General features: G+C 41.5%; 1 protein-coding gene across 8 annotated transcripts in view; it reads left to right on the top strand.

Moving 5' to 3' along the window:
- DENND2B (DENN domain containing 2B) overlaps positions 1 to 12,167 on the top strand; it is a 284,103-nt gene extending 271,936 nt beyond the window's left edge. For all 8 annotated transcript variants that reach the window (XM_050954512.1, XM_050954509.1, XM_050954515.1 and 5 more), the window contains 6 exons: positions 429 to 606; positions 1,847 to 1,888; positions 5,306 to 5,417; positions 6,560 to 6,799; positions 10,463 to 10,549; positions 11,008 to 12,167. In XM_050954512.1, coding sequence (XP_050810469.1) covers positions 429 to 606; positions 1,847 to 1,888; positions 5,306 to 5,417; positions 6,560 to 6,799; positions 10,463 to 10,549; positions 11,008 to 11,042 — 694 coding nt within the window. In that variant the 3' untranslated portion in view covers positions 11,043 to 12,167. The remainder of the gene's footprint in view (positions 1 to 428; positions 607 to 1,846; positions 1,889 to 5,305; positions 5,418 to 6,559; positions 6,800 to 10,462; positions 10,550 to 11,007) is intronic.
- The last annotated feature ends 2,823 nt before the right edge of the window (positions 12,168 to 14,990 follow it).

Below are 14,990 nucleotides of genomic sequence, written 5' to 3'. Positions count from 1 at the left end.
TTGCTATCCCTCTTTAACAGATGGGGAAAACTGAGGCACAGAAAGGCAAAGAGACTTAGCCAAGGTCACAAAGCAAGTCAGTGGCAGAGCCAAGAATAGAATCCAGGTCTCATGATTCCCAGTCTGGTGCTCTTTCCAAGTAAAGTCTGATCTTCCAGCTTCAACTATGAGTGAGGTGAAGAACATGGGCAGAGTGGGAATTAACAAAGCTACCGCACAGTTTAGTACAGAAGGGTACTGGGACTGGAATAGCAGGCAGGATACAGATTAGAACTGAGGTGAATTGACACAGCAGTATTAGGAAACTTATAAAGCCATCCTGTGAGAAGGGAGCACCTGTATTCTCACTGTGCTGCTTTTTCAGCAGCAGGTAAGCAGGCATTCCGGGCTAAGAACGAGCTGTAATGCCCATATTACTCTCTCCTCAGCACCCTCTCGAGCTGTTCTCATGCTGTGGTGGCTTTGCTGTACCCCTTCTCCTGGCAGCACACTTTCATTCCTGTTCTCCCGTCATCCATGATTGACATTGTCTGCTGCCCTACTCCGTTCCTGGTTGGATTGCTGTCCAGCTCTCTGCCCAAGCTGAAAGAGCTGCCTGTAGAAGAGGTAGGAATCAGCCCAGGACTTGATTGTTACATGAATCAAAAAATGGTTTGTATGGAGTAAAACTGATATACAGCAGCTGAGTATGTAATATAAGCTGGCCTCTGATATAAGTTTTTACTTTTCTAGCCCTTAACTTGCCCCTTTGTTTCTTCTCTTTCTAACTGTCATGCATAATTGCCTCTTGGAAAAAAACTAAAATATTGGGTTTAAAAATAGGTTTTAAGGATTCTAATCTTCCTTCAATGCCCCTGTGTATGGTGATTGACAGTGAAAAGTGAACATTAACCTTGCCACCACAAGGTCAATATTGGGATAAGGTATCATTTTCTTATATGTGAAATAACATAGTGAAGTGACATCAGCACAGTAAAAAACCATCCACTTCAGTGCCAGTCACTCTCACTAATTCTAATGGGAGTTACACTTACAGTCACACACTGAATAGAGAATAGAACCCCTATGGCAAAGAAGGTCCTTTCAAGGTCTCATTGGTGCTATATTGCAAATGAAATTAGCTCTATGTTTATACAGTCTATCCAAAATACTGCTGCCACAATCCTTCCCCCGCACACAACTCTGATCATCGCTTCACTCTCCTCAGAGCCCTTCATGGGTTTTCTCTCCCGTTCCACAGCAAATTTCCTTTATTTGTGGTCACTTCAAGTGCTCTCCATGCATCTGCCCCTTCCTAAATCTGTGCTCTGTTTTCCTCCTACCCTTCCCAGACTGCCCTCCTACATACCTTTTTAGCATCCTCTCATCCTTGCATCTTCATTATTAATTATTTTCACTTCATCCATGCCACTCCCTAATGCTTGGAACCAGCCCTATTGCACTGAACAACACCTGGTTTCACAAAAACCCCTTTTGAAATACATTTCTTCTGCACAAATGACCCCCTTCATGGATAATCCACCGAAACAACAACAGCCATACATTTTAAAAGTATTTTAAAGCAAACTTTTCAGAAATCTGCCAACCATCTGAGGTATGAAATGTCTGAAGTGTTCTGTCTTACTTAGCCTCTGACCTTTACGGGGCAGAGAGTCTGTCTTCCTGTTTTGTATAGAACTCTGCAAATGGTTTGATGCTGCAGACTTACAACAGAAGTCTGATTCTCATTCTAATTTCTGTTCAGGCTAAGTACCATTTAGATTCACCCTCTATCTGTAAAAGCAGACGCCAGTAGAATGTCTTCAGTCACCAAGATAAACCTTTACCGTATCTTTCTTTTCTTTAGGCTTTGATGGTTAACTTGGGATCCGATCGATTCATCAGACAGGTACAGTATGGCTTTAAATTAACTAAAATAGGTAGGCTTGGCAGAAAGCAAATTTTTTATTTTATAATTTTGATGTTTATTTTTAAATATTTTTTATTTTTATCAATTTAAATTTCCACAGTTGCGGGAAAGTATGCGGGGGGGCAGATAATAATTATTCAATGACAATAGACATTGAGTTACAAAAAGTTAAAGCTCTATAACCATTAAAACACAAATTGTCAACATCATATTGTGACGGGGTGCCACCTAGAACTAGGGTACCACAGAGCCCCCCTACTCACCAGCCTGGGCTCTCTCTTACACTGTACTGCTGTGACAAGCTGCAAAGCCCTCCAAGCTTCAGCCTGCACTTTCACCAGCATACATACAGGAAGGGACACACCCAGCTGCAGTTACATGCAGGCAGGTTCTTTGACCAGCCGCTGTATGGGAAGGCTTCAGTTAGGACACCTCACAACTCCTCCGGCACGCACCTCCTTTGGAGTATAAATCCAAAATTATACAGTATTGCGCTGCACAGGGAACTGTATAGCGTAAGCTTATAAAATTCGCCCCCTCCCTCAATGTGGAGAGGAATATGCAACAGCTTTCTGCCCCTGAGTTATGATTTCCATGCACTGGTTTAGATAAAGCAAAAACAATTTTAACTACAAAAAATAGACTTTAAGTGATTATTAGGGATAGCAAACAGATCAAAGCAGATTACCTTGCAACTAAACAAAAAATGCAGACTAAGCTTACTAAATAGATTGGATATGAATAGCAGATTCTCACCCTAAGTGATGATACAAGCAGGCTGCAGATTCTTAAGGGGCAAGTTGCACTTGCTTACAGCTTGGAATCCCCAGATGTTCCATTCACAGGCTAAAAATCCCTCGGGCCTGGGTCCAGCATGTCTCCCAGTTCAGCCTTTGTTTCTCAAGTGTTTCCTGGAGTCTTCCCAGGTGATGTCACTCCCAGCCTTATATGGCTTTTGCATAAGGCGGGAACCCTTTGTTTCAAAGCTTAGTTCCCAGCCCAGTCTCTGGAAAAACACTGACATTCCAAGATGGAGTCTACAGACATGTGGTCACTTCACGTGTCTTTGTAGAGTCATAGCACCCATTACTTTGAGGCTGTCTGTAGGGTCCTCAGGAAGACTTCCCACTTGGGAAATAAGCTTCTCCTAAGGCCTATTGTTCTTTCTAATGGCTCTTCCCCACCCGCTATCTAGAATGAAAGCATCTTGTCTAGTGGGCATTTCCCAGGTGTAATTACCTTTGAAGTTCAGATACAAAAATGATACATGCATACAAATAGGATAATCATATTCAGCAAATCATACTCTTTCCAATGACATCTCACATGATGTGTCTTGCATAAAATACATTGATTATGTCATAATCATATAATAGCACTGTGAAGAATATGTCAAAACACACAAAGTTAATAGCTTTAAATCAAAGTCAAGTAAGTTTTCAAGCAGCATTTTTTTTACTTTGCATATCTGTACATTTCTATTATTATCAATGGAAATATTTTTTCATTGGCTTGGGTGTGTATGGTCAAATTGATATTTATTTATATTTAAAAATCTAATTCTTCCAAGCCTAAAAATAGGCAACTTTGCAGCCCCTTTAATCAGGTGGCTTAAAGAAACATAATGGAGCTATGGGTTCACTGGAGAAGTTCCAACTGGAACTGTGAATTAACTAGATTAGAAAAGTCTGAATCTTTTCTGTTTCCTCTGGAAATAAATAGTATGCCTAGAAGATGCCAAGAGCGCTTACCTTTAGAGTTGCTTTACTGTTGCTTTCAAGTGGATCCAGCTTAGTAGCAGCCTCTCCGCAGAAAGCTGACATTATCCAGCAGTTGCCAAAAAGTGGAAGGCAGATCTGCAAGGCTGTAGTCAGGGAAGGAAGTGCTGGGACATGCCTTCTCTGGCTGCAGCCTTGCAAACTTGTCTTCAGGGGAGAGGAGGGCTGCAGCCCAGGTGCCAGGGATTTCCATTAGGAGAAGGGACACTGGAGGCCTGTAGGGTTTCACGGTACCTCTGTCTGTGCTCTCCAGGCTTTACCCTGCACCAATGCTGGGGGCCTGTCTCAGCATGTCCTACCCAGCTTGCAGGCCCCCCAGTGTCAAAGCAGACACAGCCCCAAGAGCACAGGGAGAGATGCCATGCATCTCAATGGACCCCTAGTGCCCCTGCTCCCTGAGAAAAGCCCTGGAATCCTCCCCCCCTGCTGCCCTGACCGCAGCCTCCCCTCCCACCCCACAGCTCTGGGACTCCTGCAGTGGATCCCTTATTGGGTAGGGATGCGGGAACCCCAGCTCATTGCCACACCATTCTGTGCAGGGGGTGGGACCCCAGGCACAGGCAGCTTTGCACAGCTGCAGCCAGGGAAGGCATGTGTCAGCATGTCCTTTGTTCCCACTATCCTGCCTGTTACCAGGGCCTTTCTTCCTGAAAAAGTTCTTAATAAGCATCATGCCATTGCCAATATCCGAATCCCTTTAACATTAAAGTCATTTGGCTGGGATTGGTTACCAGCAAAACATTGCTATTAACTGGAAGTTGTTAATATCAGAACTGCTGTTAAGCAGAATCTGCTGTAATACAGAGACAAATCCAGGCCCTAGAGAGACATCTTGATCTTTTCAACATCATTTTAGCAAGACAGCAAGCACAAATGGTGATAAGATGGGGTGGGAGGGGAAGAAGTCTACAGGTGGAGAGGAGAAAATTGTGAATGATTTACTGAGTTGTGGAATAAGAGGGAACCTTGGAAAAAGAAAGATAAAGAATCACTATTTCCTGAAAGTAAGGTGGCACTAGATAATTTACAGATAAAAGAGAATGTGTTGAGTCAATTGGATGTACCCTTTAAAGTAAAGGTTGGGCAAACAGATAAGATTACTCTGAAGATTCCTTGCAACTCTAGAAGTCTTATATCAGCTCATTGTTTCTGGAGCAAATGTTAAATATGGTGTGGAGCATGAGCAAAAGTACTTGCAGGAAAATAAGCAAAAGAGGAACTATCAAGAATAGAAGCTTCCAGAACCGAGCCTGAGCCGCTGTGCCTATGTGTGGCTAGGCCTTCATCTTGTGTATATTCAGGAAACCCATCATGCCTGTCTGATGCCTTTATAATATGTTTGTTGTGTAACAAGCAGATTAAGGGCCTATATGTATTTACCTTTCACTCCAATAGCATGTTATATTTCCCTACTTCAGTCTCATGAAAAACATTGTAAAGTTAAATTCAGAAATATATAACAGAGGAACATAAGGTTTCATTATTGTATTCATGTAGCCATTAAAGTAACAAACACAGAATATTTTATTTCTGAATTCTAGGCCCTGAAAAACCATTGACTGCAAATGAGCATATAGGGAAGAAAACAGTCTAAAGAATATATTTTTTTCTCCTTTAGATGGATGATGAAGACACGCTATTACCTAGGAAATTGCAAGCTGCCCTGGAGCAGGCTCTAGAGAGAAAAAGTGAACTGATAAATCAGGATTCAGATAGTGATTCAGATGATGGTAAAATATTCTGGAAACAAGTCTTGTCTACCTGTGTGGGTGGGTGATTTTGTGTCCCTGGGATCAGGAGAAAGAAACATGGGCCTAATTTCAGAAAACTTATCATCTCACCCCACAGTTACATTTTACAGCATCAGTTTGTTTCTGAATTGGAGTTGATGATTGAGGGCATATAATATAATTTTCAAAGCACTGTAACATATTAACAGCCTGTTTAATATATCATTTAAATTCCACAGAGTACACGCTCCCATAAATGTGTTTTAACCTTTTCTCAGAGGCTTTGATGTTAAAAATCTAATATACAGTTAGTCCAAGTCTATCCATTTTATATTTATTTTTATTAAACTTTGCTTTAAATATGTAAAGTCACTTTAACATCTCTGAGGTATTCACAAGTAATACAAGAATTGAATCTTTTTCAATCAATTTTTTGTAAAGGTTTATTACCCTCAGCACAAAATTTTACTCTCAAGATCATTCAGAAGCATGCTAACTATCCAAGAAGAAGTAACATTCAAACAGCAGAGACACATTTCAGATTAAGGCCTCAAATATTAATTTTTAATTCTCCGTCTTCTGAGGGTCTTGTGTGGATTACCCAGTAAAGAAAACTGTATTTCTGTTGACTTTGAGATATGGAAGATCTGCTATTATATTGATTTACAAGCTTAGTTATAACAACGAGGAGTCCTTGTGGCACCTTAGAGATTAACAAATTTATTTGGGCATAAGGTTCATCAGATGCATGGAGTCCACTGATGTATCTGATGAAGTGAGTTATAGCCCATGAAAGCTCATGCCCAAATAAATTTGTTAGTTTCTTAAGGTGCCACAAGGACTCCTCATTGTTTTTGCTGATACAGACTAACACGGCTACTCCGCTTAGTTATAGTGCAGTTTATGCTTTCCATATCCAATTAATTTTGATGGGGCAAGAGAAGGAGGGTGGCAGGGCATTTATGTGGTCTTAGGTGTTGCAGATCTTTTTTCAGACATTATTATTATAATTCTAGTTAGACTGTTTGGGGGAGAAGTATTAGGTGAAAACATTAAATCCAGTGCAAGTGACCAAGCAGGGATCTTGTACTGCAGCTGTTCTTCAGATGATTTGAGTGTTATATTGCTGCTTTCTTTTGCAGAGTGTAACACCCTGAATGGATTAGTATCAGAAGTTTTCATCCGATTCTTCGTGGAAACTGTTGGCCACTATTCCCTGTTCTTAACTCAGAATGAAAAAGGAGAGCGTGTCTTCCAAAGGGATGCTTTCCGCAAATCTGTAGCTTCCAAGAGTATCCGTCGCTTCCTGGAGGTCTTTATGGAATCCCAAATGTTTGCTGGGTTTATACAGGATAGAGAACTGAGAAAATGCAGGGCAAAAGGTAAGGCTTGTGATTCCCTTTGCTACTATGCAGACTGTATTTAGGGATTGATACACTTTCATGTTTTCACATGGTTTTAGCAATTACAGCTTTATATACTGCCAAATATCAGTGCTATGGCAAACTTTGCCAGACACGCAGTACCCTCTTCTTTTGTGTGCCCTGGATTAAAGGTGAAGTGATAGGTTTTGAAAGAATGAGTCTCAGACTTGTGACACTTCCCATCTCAGTACATGAAATTATTAAAGGGAAAAGTTGACTCCTCCACACCATGAAATACTGTAAACGATACAGATCATTCATGATTCTAGAACAGCTCTTGGATGCCTCAAATGAGGTTCAAAGTAAAAATGTGGAAAAACCTGTTATATTGGTTAAAATAAATATCAGCAAATAAGCATGCAGGACATGATTTAAAAGACAGAATTTGGCCTGGTCCTATAATCCCTTTCATGTGAGTGAGAGAGGAGTTTGTGTGAGTAAAGACTAAGGGGATAGACTATAGGGGAGAGTCTTACTGTTGAAGAAATCTGACCAATGTAATCTACCTAGCAAGGGTCCTGCTCCTGCAAACCCTCACTCATATAGCACTATAGAAGTATAAACTGGAAGGGACCACAACAGGTCATCTGGGCTAATCCCCTGCACTCAAGGCAGGCCCATGTAATAATTAGACCATTCCTGACCATTCTAACCTGTTGTTAAAAACCTCCAATGACAGAGATTCCACAACCTCCTTAGGCAATTGGGACTACTTTAGTGTAAATCCAACTGGACAAACAGGCAATTAGCTGATGAGTCAAACTCTCAGACCTGCTAGACTAAAGAGCCACCGTGCTCGTAGTTCTGGTGCATGTGCATAAAGAGCCTGCGCAGTAGGTAGCCTGGTCTGGGGCTGAGGCTTCTGAGTTTTGCACAGCAGTGCCATCTGCTGGCAACTGCCGGAGCCCTGCTATCAGCTGAGCCTTGCTCCTCCCCCGGCCCGGAAGGCAGCTGGAGAAGGTTCGGAAGGATATCAAGGGGACGCACAAGCAAGCTGGGGCGTCCCCTCCTGTATGAGGGCAATGCTGCACCACGTGGGGGGAAGCAAGAAGCAGGTAGGGTTGCCAAGCCCTCTGTGCAGCTAGAAGCCTTCCTAGCTTCATGTCAGAGAGAGGAGATTCCTTAAGGTATGGTATTTGAAGGCTGAACAGTCAGTGAAGAGAGCTGGAATGGGGGAGGCAAGGATGTGGGAGCTGGCTGGGTAATTTGGGATGGATGGATTGAAAGGGGAAATTTGGGCAAGGAGGAGAGGTGGAAAATTGAATATGGGGGAAGGACATACTTCATGAATAGCATGGGGTTTGCATTTGGAATCCACCTGATTCAAAAGGCTCAAAAGTATTCAAAAGGCTCATGGAGGGAAACCCCTAATATATGCTCCAAGCCCTTGGACCCCATTACACTGGCTCTATTTCTTCTTTCACTCCCCTGTGTCTGAAAACTACTCACCACAGCCTTAATCCTGCAATGAGCACTGCAGGGATAGACCTCTGCGCCTGTTTAAAGCCTCATTGGGGCTCAGTGCAGGCACAGGAGCCCCCCCTGCACAGATCTTACTGCAAAATCAGGCCTTTGGGGACAAATTCTACAAAATGGATCTGCTGCTATACACTGAACAACCTCAAACCCCATTAACTTCAAGAGCTGAAGGCCTGGAGCACCTCCTGGATTCTGCCTCTATTTTGTGCATTTTTCAAAAGTTATGACCTAGGTAGGGTGTCCAGATGTCCCTATTTTATAGGGACAGTCCTGATTTTTGGGTCTTTTTCTTATATAGGCTCCTGTTACCCCTCACACACTGTCCTGATTTTTCATACTTGCTGTCTGGTCACTCTAGACCTAGGTCACTTTGCACCTGCCAGTCTGTCCTTGTGCTTACATGCAAATAGATTTGCATGATCAGGCTTTACGTCAGTTCAGGATCAGTGATAAGATTATGTTGCTGGGTGATATAACCCCTGAGTTCTTCTCTCATTGTTAAATTACAAAGTAGGTATTCTAAATCTTAAAACAGCCCTGGCAGTTTTTTAGGGGTTGAGCCTAGGCATAAAAAAGTATTGGTTTTGGAGGCAGTCTAAGAAATCTTTGTGGTTTGGAAAGCACTCAAGTAGGCTTTCTTTGAAGGAAATAAAATGTTAAATGGTATTTATAGCAGTAAATTGAATCACTGTTTCAAGAAAAACGCAAAGGGCAGGAAATTGTAATGTGAGATGGACCCTACTTCATTTGGAGTGCCTACATTTCTAGTTCTTGTTTTAATTATCTTTCCAAGATTATTTTCTGGGATGTTTTGTTTAGGGTTTCCACCTTTCTAATTGCTGGTAATTGGACCCCCAAGGCCCCACCCCAGCTCTGTCTCTTCCCCAAGGCCCCACTCCTGTTCCATATCTTCCCCCAAGGCCCCACCCCCATTGCTCACTCCTCTCCCTCCCACCTCATTGCTGGCTGGATCATCTCTACCTCCACTCCCTTCCCTTTGCCCCTTGCCACCCGGGGCTCCCTTTGCCCCAGGGCTGGGACAGGAGCTGCTGCAGCCTGACAAGGAGCTAGCCTGCAGGTAGGAGGTGGCCCTGGTTGAGCAGGGGCCAGTGCAAGTTAATGACCCAGCCCCTTCCCCAACCCTGTGTAACTGTAATTTTGGTGTCCAGTTAGGATTGGCGCTAAATGGAAAACATTCAGATCTGTTTTGTGAGAGTTATGTGCATAAATATCTGTTTTTACCCAGGGATGCAACAAGTGTAGATTAGCCAATTTACTGAGTGCAATTATGCTAAATGTTGATGCATGGGCCTGGCCACAGACTCTCTGTTAGCATGTTGTACTGCCTGGTGGACAGATGGAGTCTTGGGTGTGAAGGAAGACCTGGCTTTCTATTTCTCAGCAAGATGGATGCTGGGAGAATCATGAAAGCGACTCCTGCTGTCTTTGAAACTTTGACACAATGCCTAAGGTGGCTGATAACATTCTGATGGCAAATTGAACTTAAGAGGAAATTGTTGTCCTGTTAAGTTTTCTAAGAATAAACTACTGACAAAAAGGCTGGTAGGAAAGACAAAGGAAGGGAAGGAAATTAATGTAGCTCTGCAAAGGCCACAAATTCTTAAAGGACAGGGGTTTCTCAACCCCTTTCTTTCTGAGACCCCCCCAACATGCTATAAAAACTCCAGGGCCCACCTGTGCCACAACAACTGTTTTTCTGCATTTAAAAGCCAGGATCGTATTTGATAGTAGCAATCGGGGCAGTTGCTGTGGGCCCCACACTACAGGTGGCCCTGCAAAGCTTAGTTGCTCAGGCTTCAGCATCAGCCCTGGGTGGCAGGGCTCAGTGCTTCCATCTTTTTGCCCTGAGCCCCAGCAAGTCTAATGCTGGCCCTGCTTGATGGACCCCCTGAAACCAGCTTGTGCCCCTGCCCCCATGGGTACTGGACCCCTGGTTGAGAATCTGTAATACACTCCTGAGGTGACTGTTGAAAGAAACTGTTGAAATGTCTGTGCTTTCTTTGTGGGCAACACAAGTAAAAGCATTAGAGTTTGATTCCCTTTTCCATAGCATCTTCCCTCACCCTCCCTTTCACTTGGAAAGAAGACCAAACAATGCTTTATTTTATCTACTTGCCACAGGTCTCTTTGAACAGAGAGTTGAACAGTATTTGGAAGAGCTTCCAGACACTGAACAAAGTGGAGTAAACAAATTCCTGCGAGGTCTTGGTAAGGGAAATCTTTTCAAGAAATGTTTTTTCATTGTTAAGGTCTTAACAAAGCACAGCTCTGCCTAGAATGAAATGTGATACTCAACCAGTAGTTTAATGATATGATAGGAATTATCAAAAGAAAATCAACAAAAATCTACTTATTTATAAGGTTATTTTTAAGGTTTTATTATGGTCTTTGCTAAGAAAGTCTCATTCTAATTTGGAAAAAGAAACCTTGCCTAACCAGTGTATTCCTCCCCCAACTTTTCCCTCCCCCCCCCCCCCCCCGAAAAAAAATCTGGAAAGGGACCTTGCCTTTTATCAGATTTGGTTGTCCAGGGTTTTAATAGTTAGTTGGTTCACTATATATTGGTTACAGTACACATTTGAAGCCTTTTCAGACTAACATTCAGTTTCTCTTTGTTTTTCAATGTATGTTAGTGAATGATGGATCACATTTTGTGTTTGATGTAGGAAATAAAATGAAGTTCCTTCACAAGAAGAATTAACTCTTTTCTACTGACACATCAATCCAAAGACTTTTTATGACACTGTGCTTGAGACCCTTACAACCTTTCAGATTCTGGTGCCGGAGGAGAATAAGATAAGCTGAATACAGCTTTAAGTGACTGCAAATGCTGTTTGACAATGTGCCAGCCAAAAAAAAAAAAGTTTATAATGACTCCTCTTTATGTATTTGGACAGAATTTGTAAATAATGTGCTGTAAGCTTTCTTTTTTAATGAGCAAGAAAAACTGTGGTAAATATTTGTATATTCCTGAGAATAACAGGTGCTTCTTTCTCTAGTATGAATTGAGTTATGCTTGGTGCAAAATGAATAGCTAATTATGTGCAGCTGACTGTCTCAGCAGAACCACTGACTTCGAAGGATGTTTGTGAGAACTACACTGATGCCTGAATATTGTAATAATGAATGAACTCCAGGGTATAGAGAGAGAGGTTGTATGCAAGGGGACTGGTTTTATGTGACAGAGTTTATAATTTTCTCTTGTTTTCCTACTAATCCATTCTAAAAGACAGAAATAACAGGTAACTTTGTAATAAGCTACTTGGATCACAACAGAATTTCTACTTGGTTTGAACTATGGTCAGTAAATTTTTTTTTTATGCATTCTGCACTGACTGCTAAAATATGAGGAAATCTCTGTTCTTTGACATGCAAGATGCAATAATTAGGTACAGTACATCCTTTCCTAATATATATATGTATGTTTTTTAATAAACTGTGTAAATATACCTATTTGTTTATGTTCATTGGATTCCCTCCAACATTTCTGCTACTGTCTCAATAGATACAGAAAGAGTACATTTGCTGTGATTTTTATTGAATATGTTATAATTAAATTATAAAATGAATAATATACACCTCTCTCTTAGTAGGATTGCTATTTCATGACATTTATTCTAACCTATTTTCTTACTTGACACTAGATCACTCAGGATGTTACCCGACAATCTATCTCACCATTCTATCAATTTTAATCTGGCAACAAAATCATCTTTCAAAATGTTTGTTCAGGTTTATTCTTTTGATGGGACAATAACATACTAGTTTTGTCATTATTAATATAATGGGTTATATGTACCCTGACAAGTAAACTTTTTCATGTTGATTTTTGTAATGTTGTGTTTAAATGTCTTGAGAAGGAAACAGGTTGAGCGATGCGGACATGGAGGTGGAAAGGAATAATGATAGGTGGAAGAGGGGAATGCCAAATCCCTGTCTTTGCATTGAGTACCAGTGCAGCTCAAGCCAGCACTGACTAGATGTGTTAGTCATATCCTTTTCTTTGCAGTATCTAAGAATTAATATCCTAAGCACTGCAGAGGGACAGATGTACTGGCCTTATCCTGGCCCTTTGCATAAGGGGTGAAGTCACCCCAAATTTGCCTAATTTAAAATTATTTAAATTAATTGATCCTTGATCAATGTTAGTAACATACCCATTGTCTGCTACATTGCTGTTTGTTTATTATTTCACTCAAATCCTTAGTTTCAAAGAGGGTAAATCAGAAAAAGTTTGCAAGCTTATCAACTACTACAAATTAAGAGATACTTCTTCCCCCTTAACCACATTCTCAGTATATGTACTTTTGAGTTTTTAAAACTTGATTTCTGTGCTTAGCAAGACTGGATTTGAGGCTTGCGCAACTCCTAACCTGTCAGTGGTTCAGGTTTGCTACCAGCCTCATAGAATAAAATGGAGGGTTTATTCACTGAGAAGGTGAAGTAATTTCCTTTCCAGCAATTATGTCCCTCACATTCAATTCTAACATAAAAGTTTATGTAGTATACGTGAAATGTGTACAAAATTGAAAATGCCAAGTGCCTTTGGTACACTGGAGATGTATTGATGTAATTTATTTCCCTTTTCACTAACAATTTAATATTGTGCTGTATTTGGTTGCAAGAGCATCTCATTACGCTGCCCTATAAGATTTATCCATGACCTCTGGCCTTTGTTCCCTGAATTAGAGGTGACACTCTTGACTTTTTGAGGTTGACTCTTGCACTTTTATAAATAACCCCTGCTAATGAATCGATGGACCATGAAGTATCTTCTAAGAAAATCATGGATACAGCACCCTGGGCTGGAGGAAATGGCTACCATGGGAACAGTTGTTACAAACACAAGAGAAAAATGGCCATAAAATACTCAAATGCCAGGAGGGTGCCCTATCATAATAAGGCACTTACCCTCTCATATTGAAGCTGTCTTCCTTCAGTCTGTGCTTCAGCTAAATCTAGGTGGAAAGCTTACCAGTTTTACTTTAATTTGCCATCTTGTAGGTATTACACTGCTACCCTGATATAACGCTGTCCGCGGAAGCCAAAAAATCTTACCATGTTATAGGTGAAACCGCATTATATTGAACTTGCTTTGATCCACTGGAGTGCACAGCCCTGCCGCCCCTGGAGTGCTACTTTACTGTGTTATATCCAAATTCGTGTTATATCAGGTCATGTTATTTTGGGGTAGAGGTGTATTTAAAGCATACCATATGTTATGACACACCCCAAATGCATATATTGTTTCAGGTTTGGTGCCTTGTATATGAGATCAATATTGGACTCTTAAGAGGATGATGGCATGTATATATTCCCCGGTATTGCACATCCATCCTTGATTCTAAAATGTAGCATGTGTAAATAATACAATCCTAATGTTTTCTGAAAACCTGCCTTTCACATCATCACATGAACAAAAAATATTGAGTTAATCATTCCCATCTGTCTGTTAGTCATTACAAAGTCCTTAACAAGGGAAAATTACTTAAACAGCATTTAATAGTGAAAGCAAAAATCTTCAACAAAAAAATCAGATCAGATGGTGGGATTTACATTCTAATGCCATAAGAGATTTCTATAATCCAGAAAGTAAAAATAAAAAAATGCATAAAATCTTGCCCTCTTGTTGAGTTACGATAAAGATATGCAGGGAGATCCAGCCTTGCCTGTCATACTTGTCTGCATCATATAATCTTGTCTGAGTAAATCTCATTGGTTTCTTCATTGCTATGAACGTGGGACAGTGGAATGTGGGTGGCTGTGTTGATCTTGTATCTGAACTGATAAGTTCTTATGAAATGTGGTAAAAGGGTACTGTGATATGTGCTATGGAGCAGAGAGGGTGGCATCCACAAGGGGTCTTGGGGGTTGCAATGAAGTTTCATGGCCCCTCAAGTTAGGCACCAAGAAAATCACAGGAACAACATTGTGATCCACAAAGCCGAATTAGGCATGTAGGCTCCCTATACAATGAAGGGGGAAAGATAGGGGCCTAAGGTGATCCACAAATGCCAGCTCATTAGGCAGCTTCCTGCCTAAGTTAGCTAATAGGAGATGCTGGCCCAGGTGTGTGCTAAGGCCCTTTCTTGACTGTAAGCACCAAAGTCCAGGCTGTAAGGACTCGCTCCGATAGTGTTCCATGAACAGAAACTAGCTGTGTGGAGTCAGGTGCCTCTGCCACTTTTTGAGGGAATAATTCAGGTGCCTACCTCATTCAACACAGAAGAGGAGGTCTTCACCTTAGTACTTTTAGCCCACTGGTTAGAGCACCTGAGATGTGGGAGATCCAGGTTGAATTTTCCCATCACAAAGTGATAATTTGAACAGGGGTCTCCCACAATGCTTAGGAGCGTGCTCTAACTACTGAGCTAGGGGACCGTCTGATGTGGGGCTCCTTTAGTCTCTCCTGTTAAAGCTGTTGCACTCTGGATTAAAAAAAAAAGATTGGAACAGGAGCACTGGACTCAGGAACTCCCAGGTGGGTGCCCTAGCCCCTGGATAACAGACACATTCCCATTCTTTTTCCCTGGCCAAGTGACTCTGTGGACAAATAGTTGTTAGGCCAGAAAGAGAATCATGCTGTAGCCCAGTGGTTTAGGCACTGACCTGGGATGTGGGTGAGCCCAGATCTAGTTCCCCTGCTTCA

The sequence above is a fragment of the Gopherus flavomarginatus genome, chromosome 5 (genome assembly GCF_025201925.1).
Source record: "Gopherus flavomarginatus isolate rGopFla2 chromosome 5, rGopFla2.mat.asm, whole genome shotgun sequence".
Taxonomy (NCBI): domain Eukaryota; kingdom Metazoa; phylum Chordata; order Testudines; family Testudinidae; genus Gopherus; species Gopherus flavomarginatus.
The sequence above is the reverse complement of the archived record's forward strand: the minus strand, read 5'-3'. Positions and strand labels throughout refer to the sequence as shown.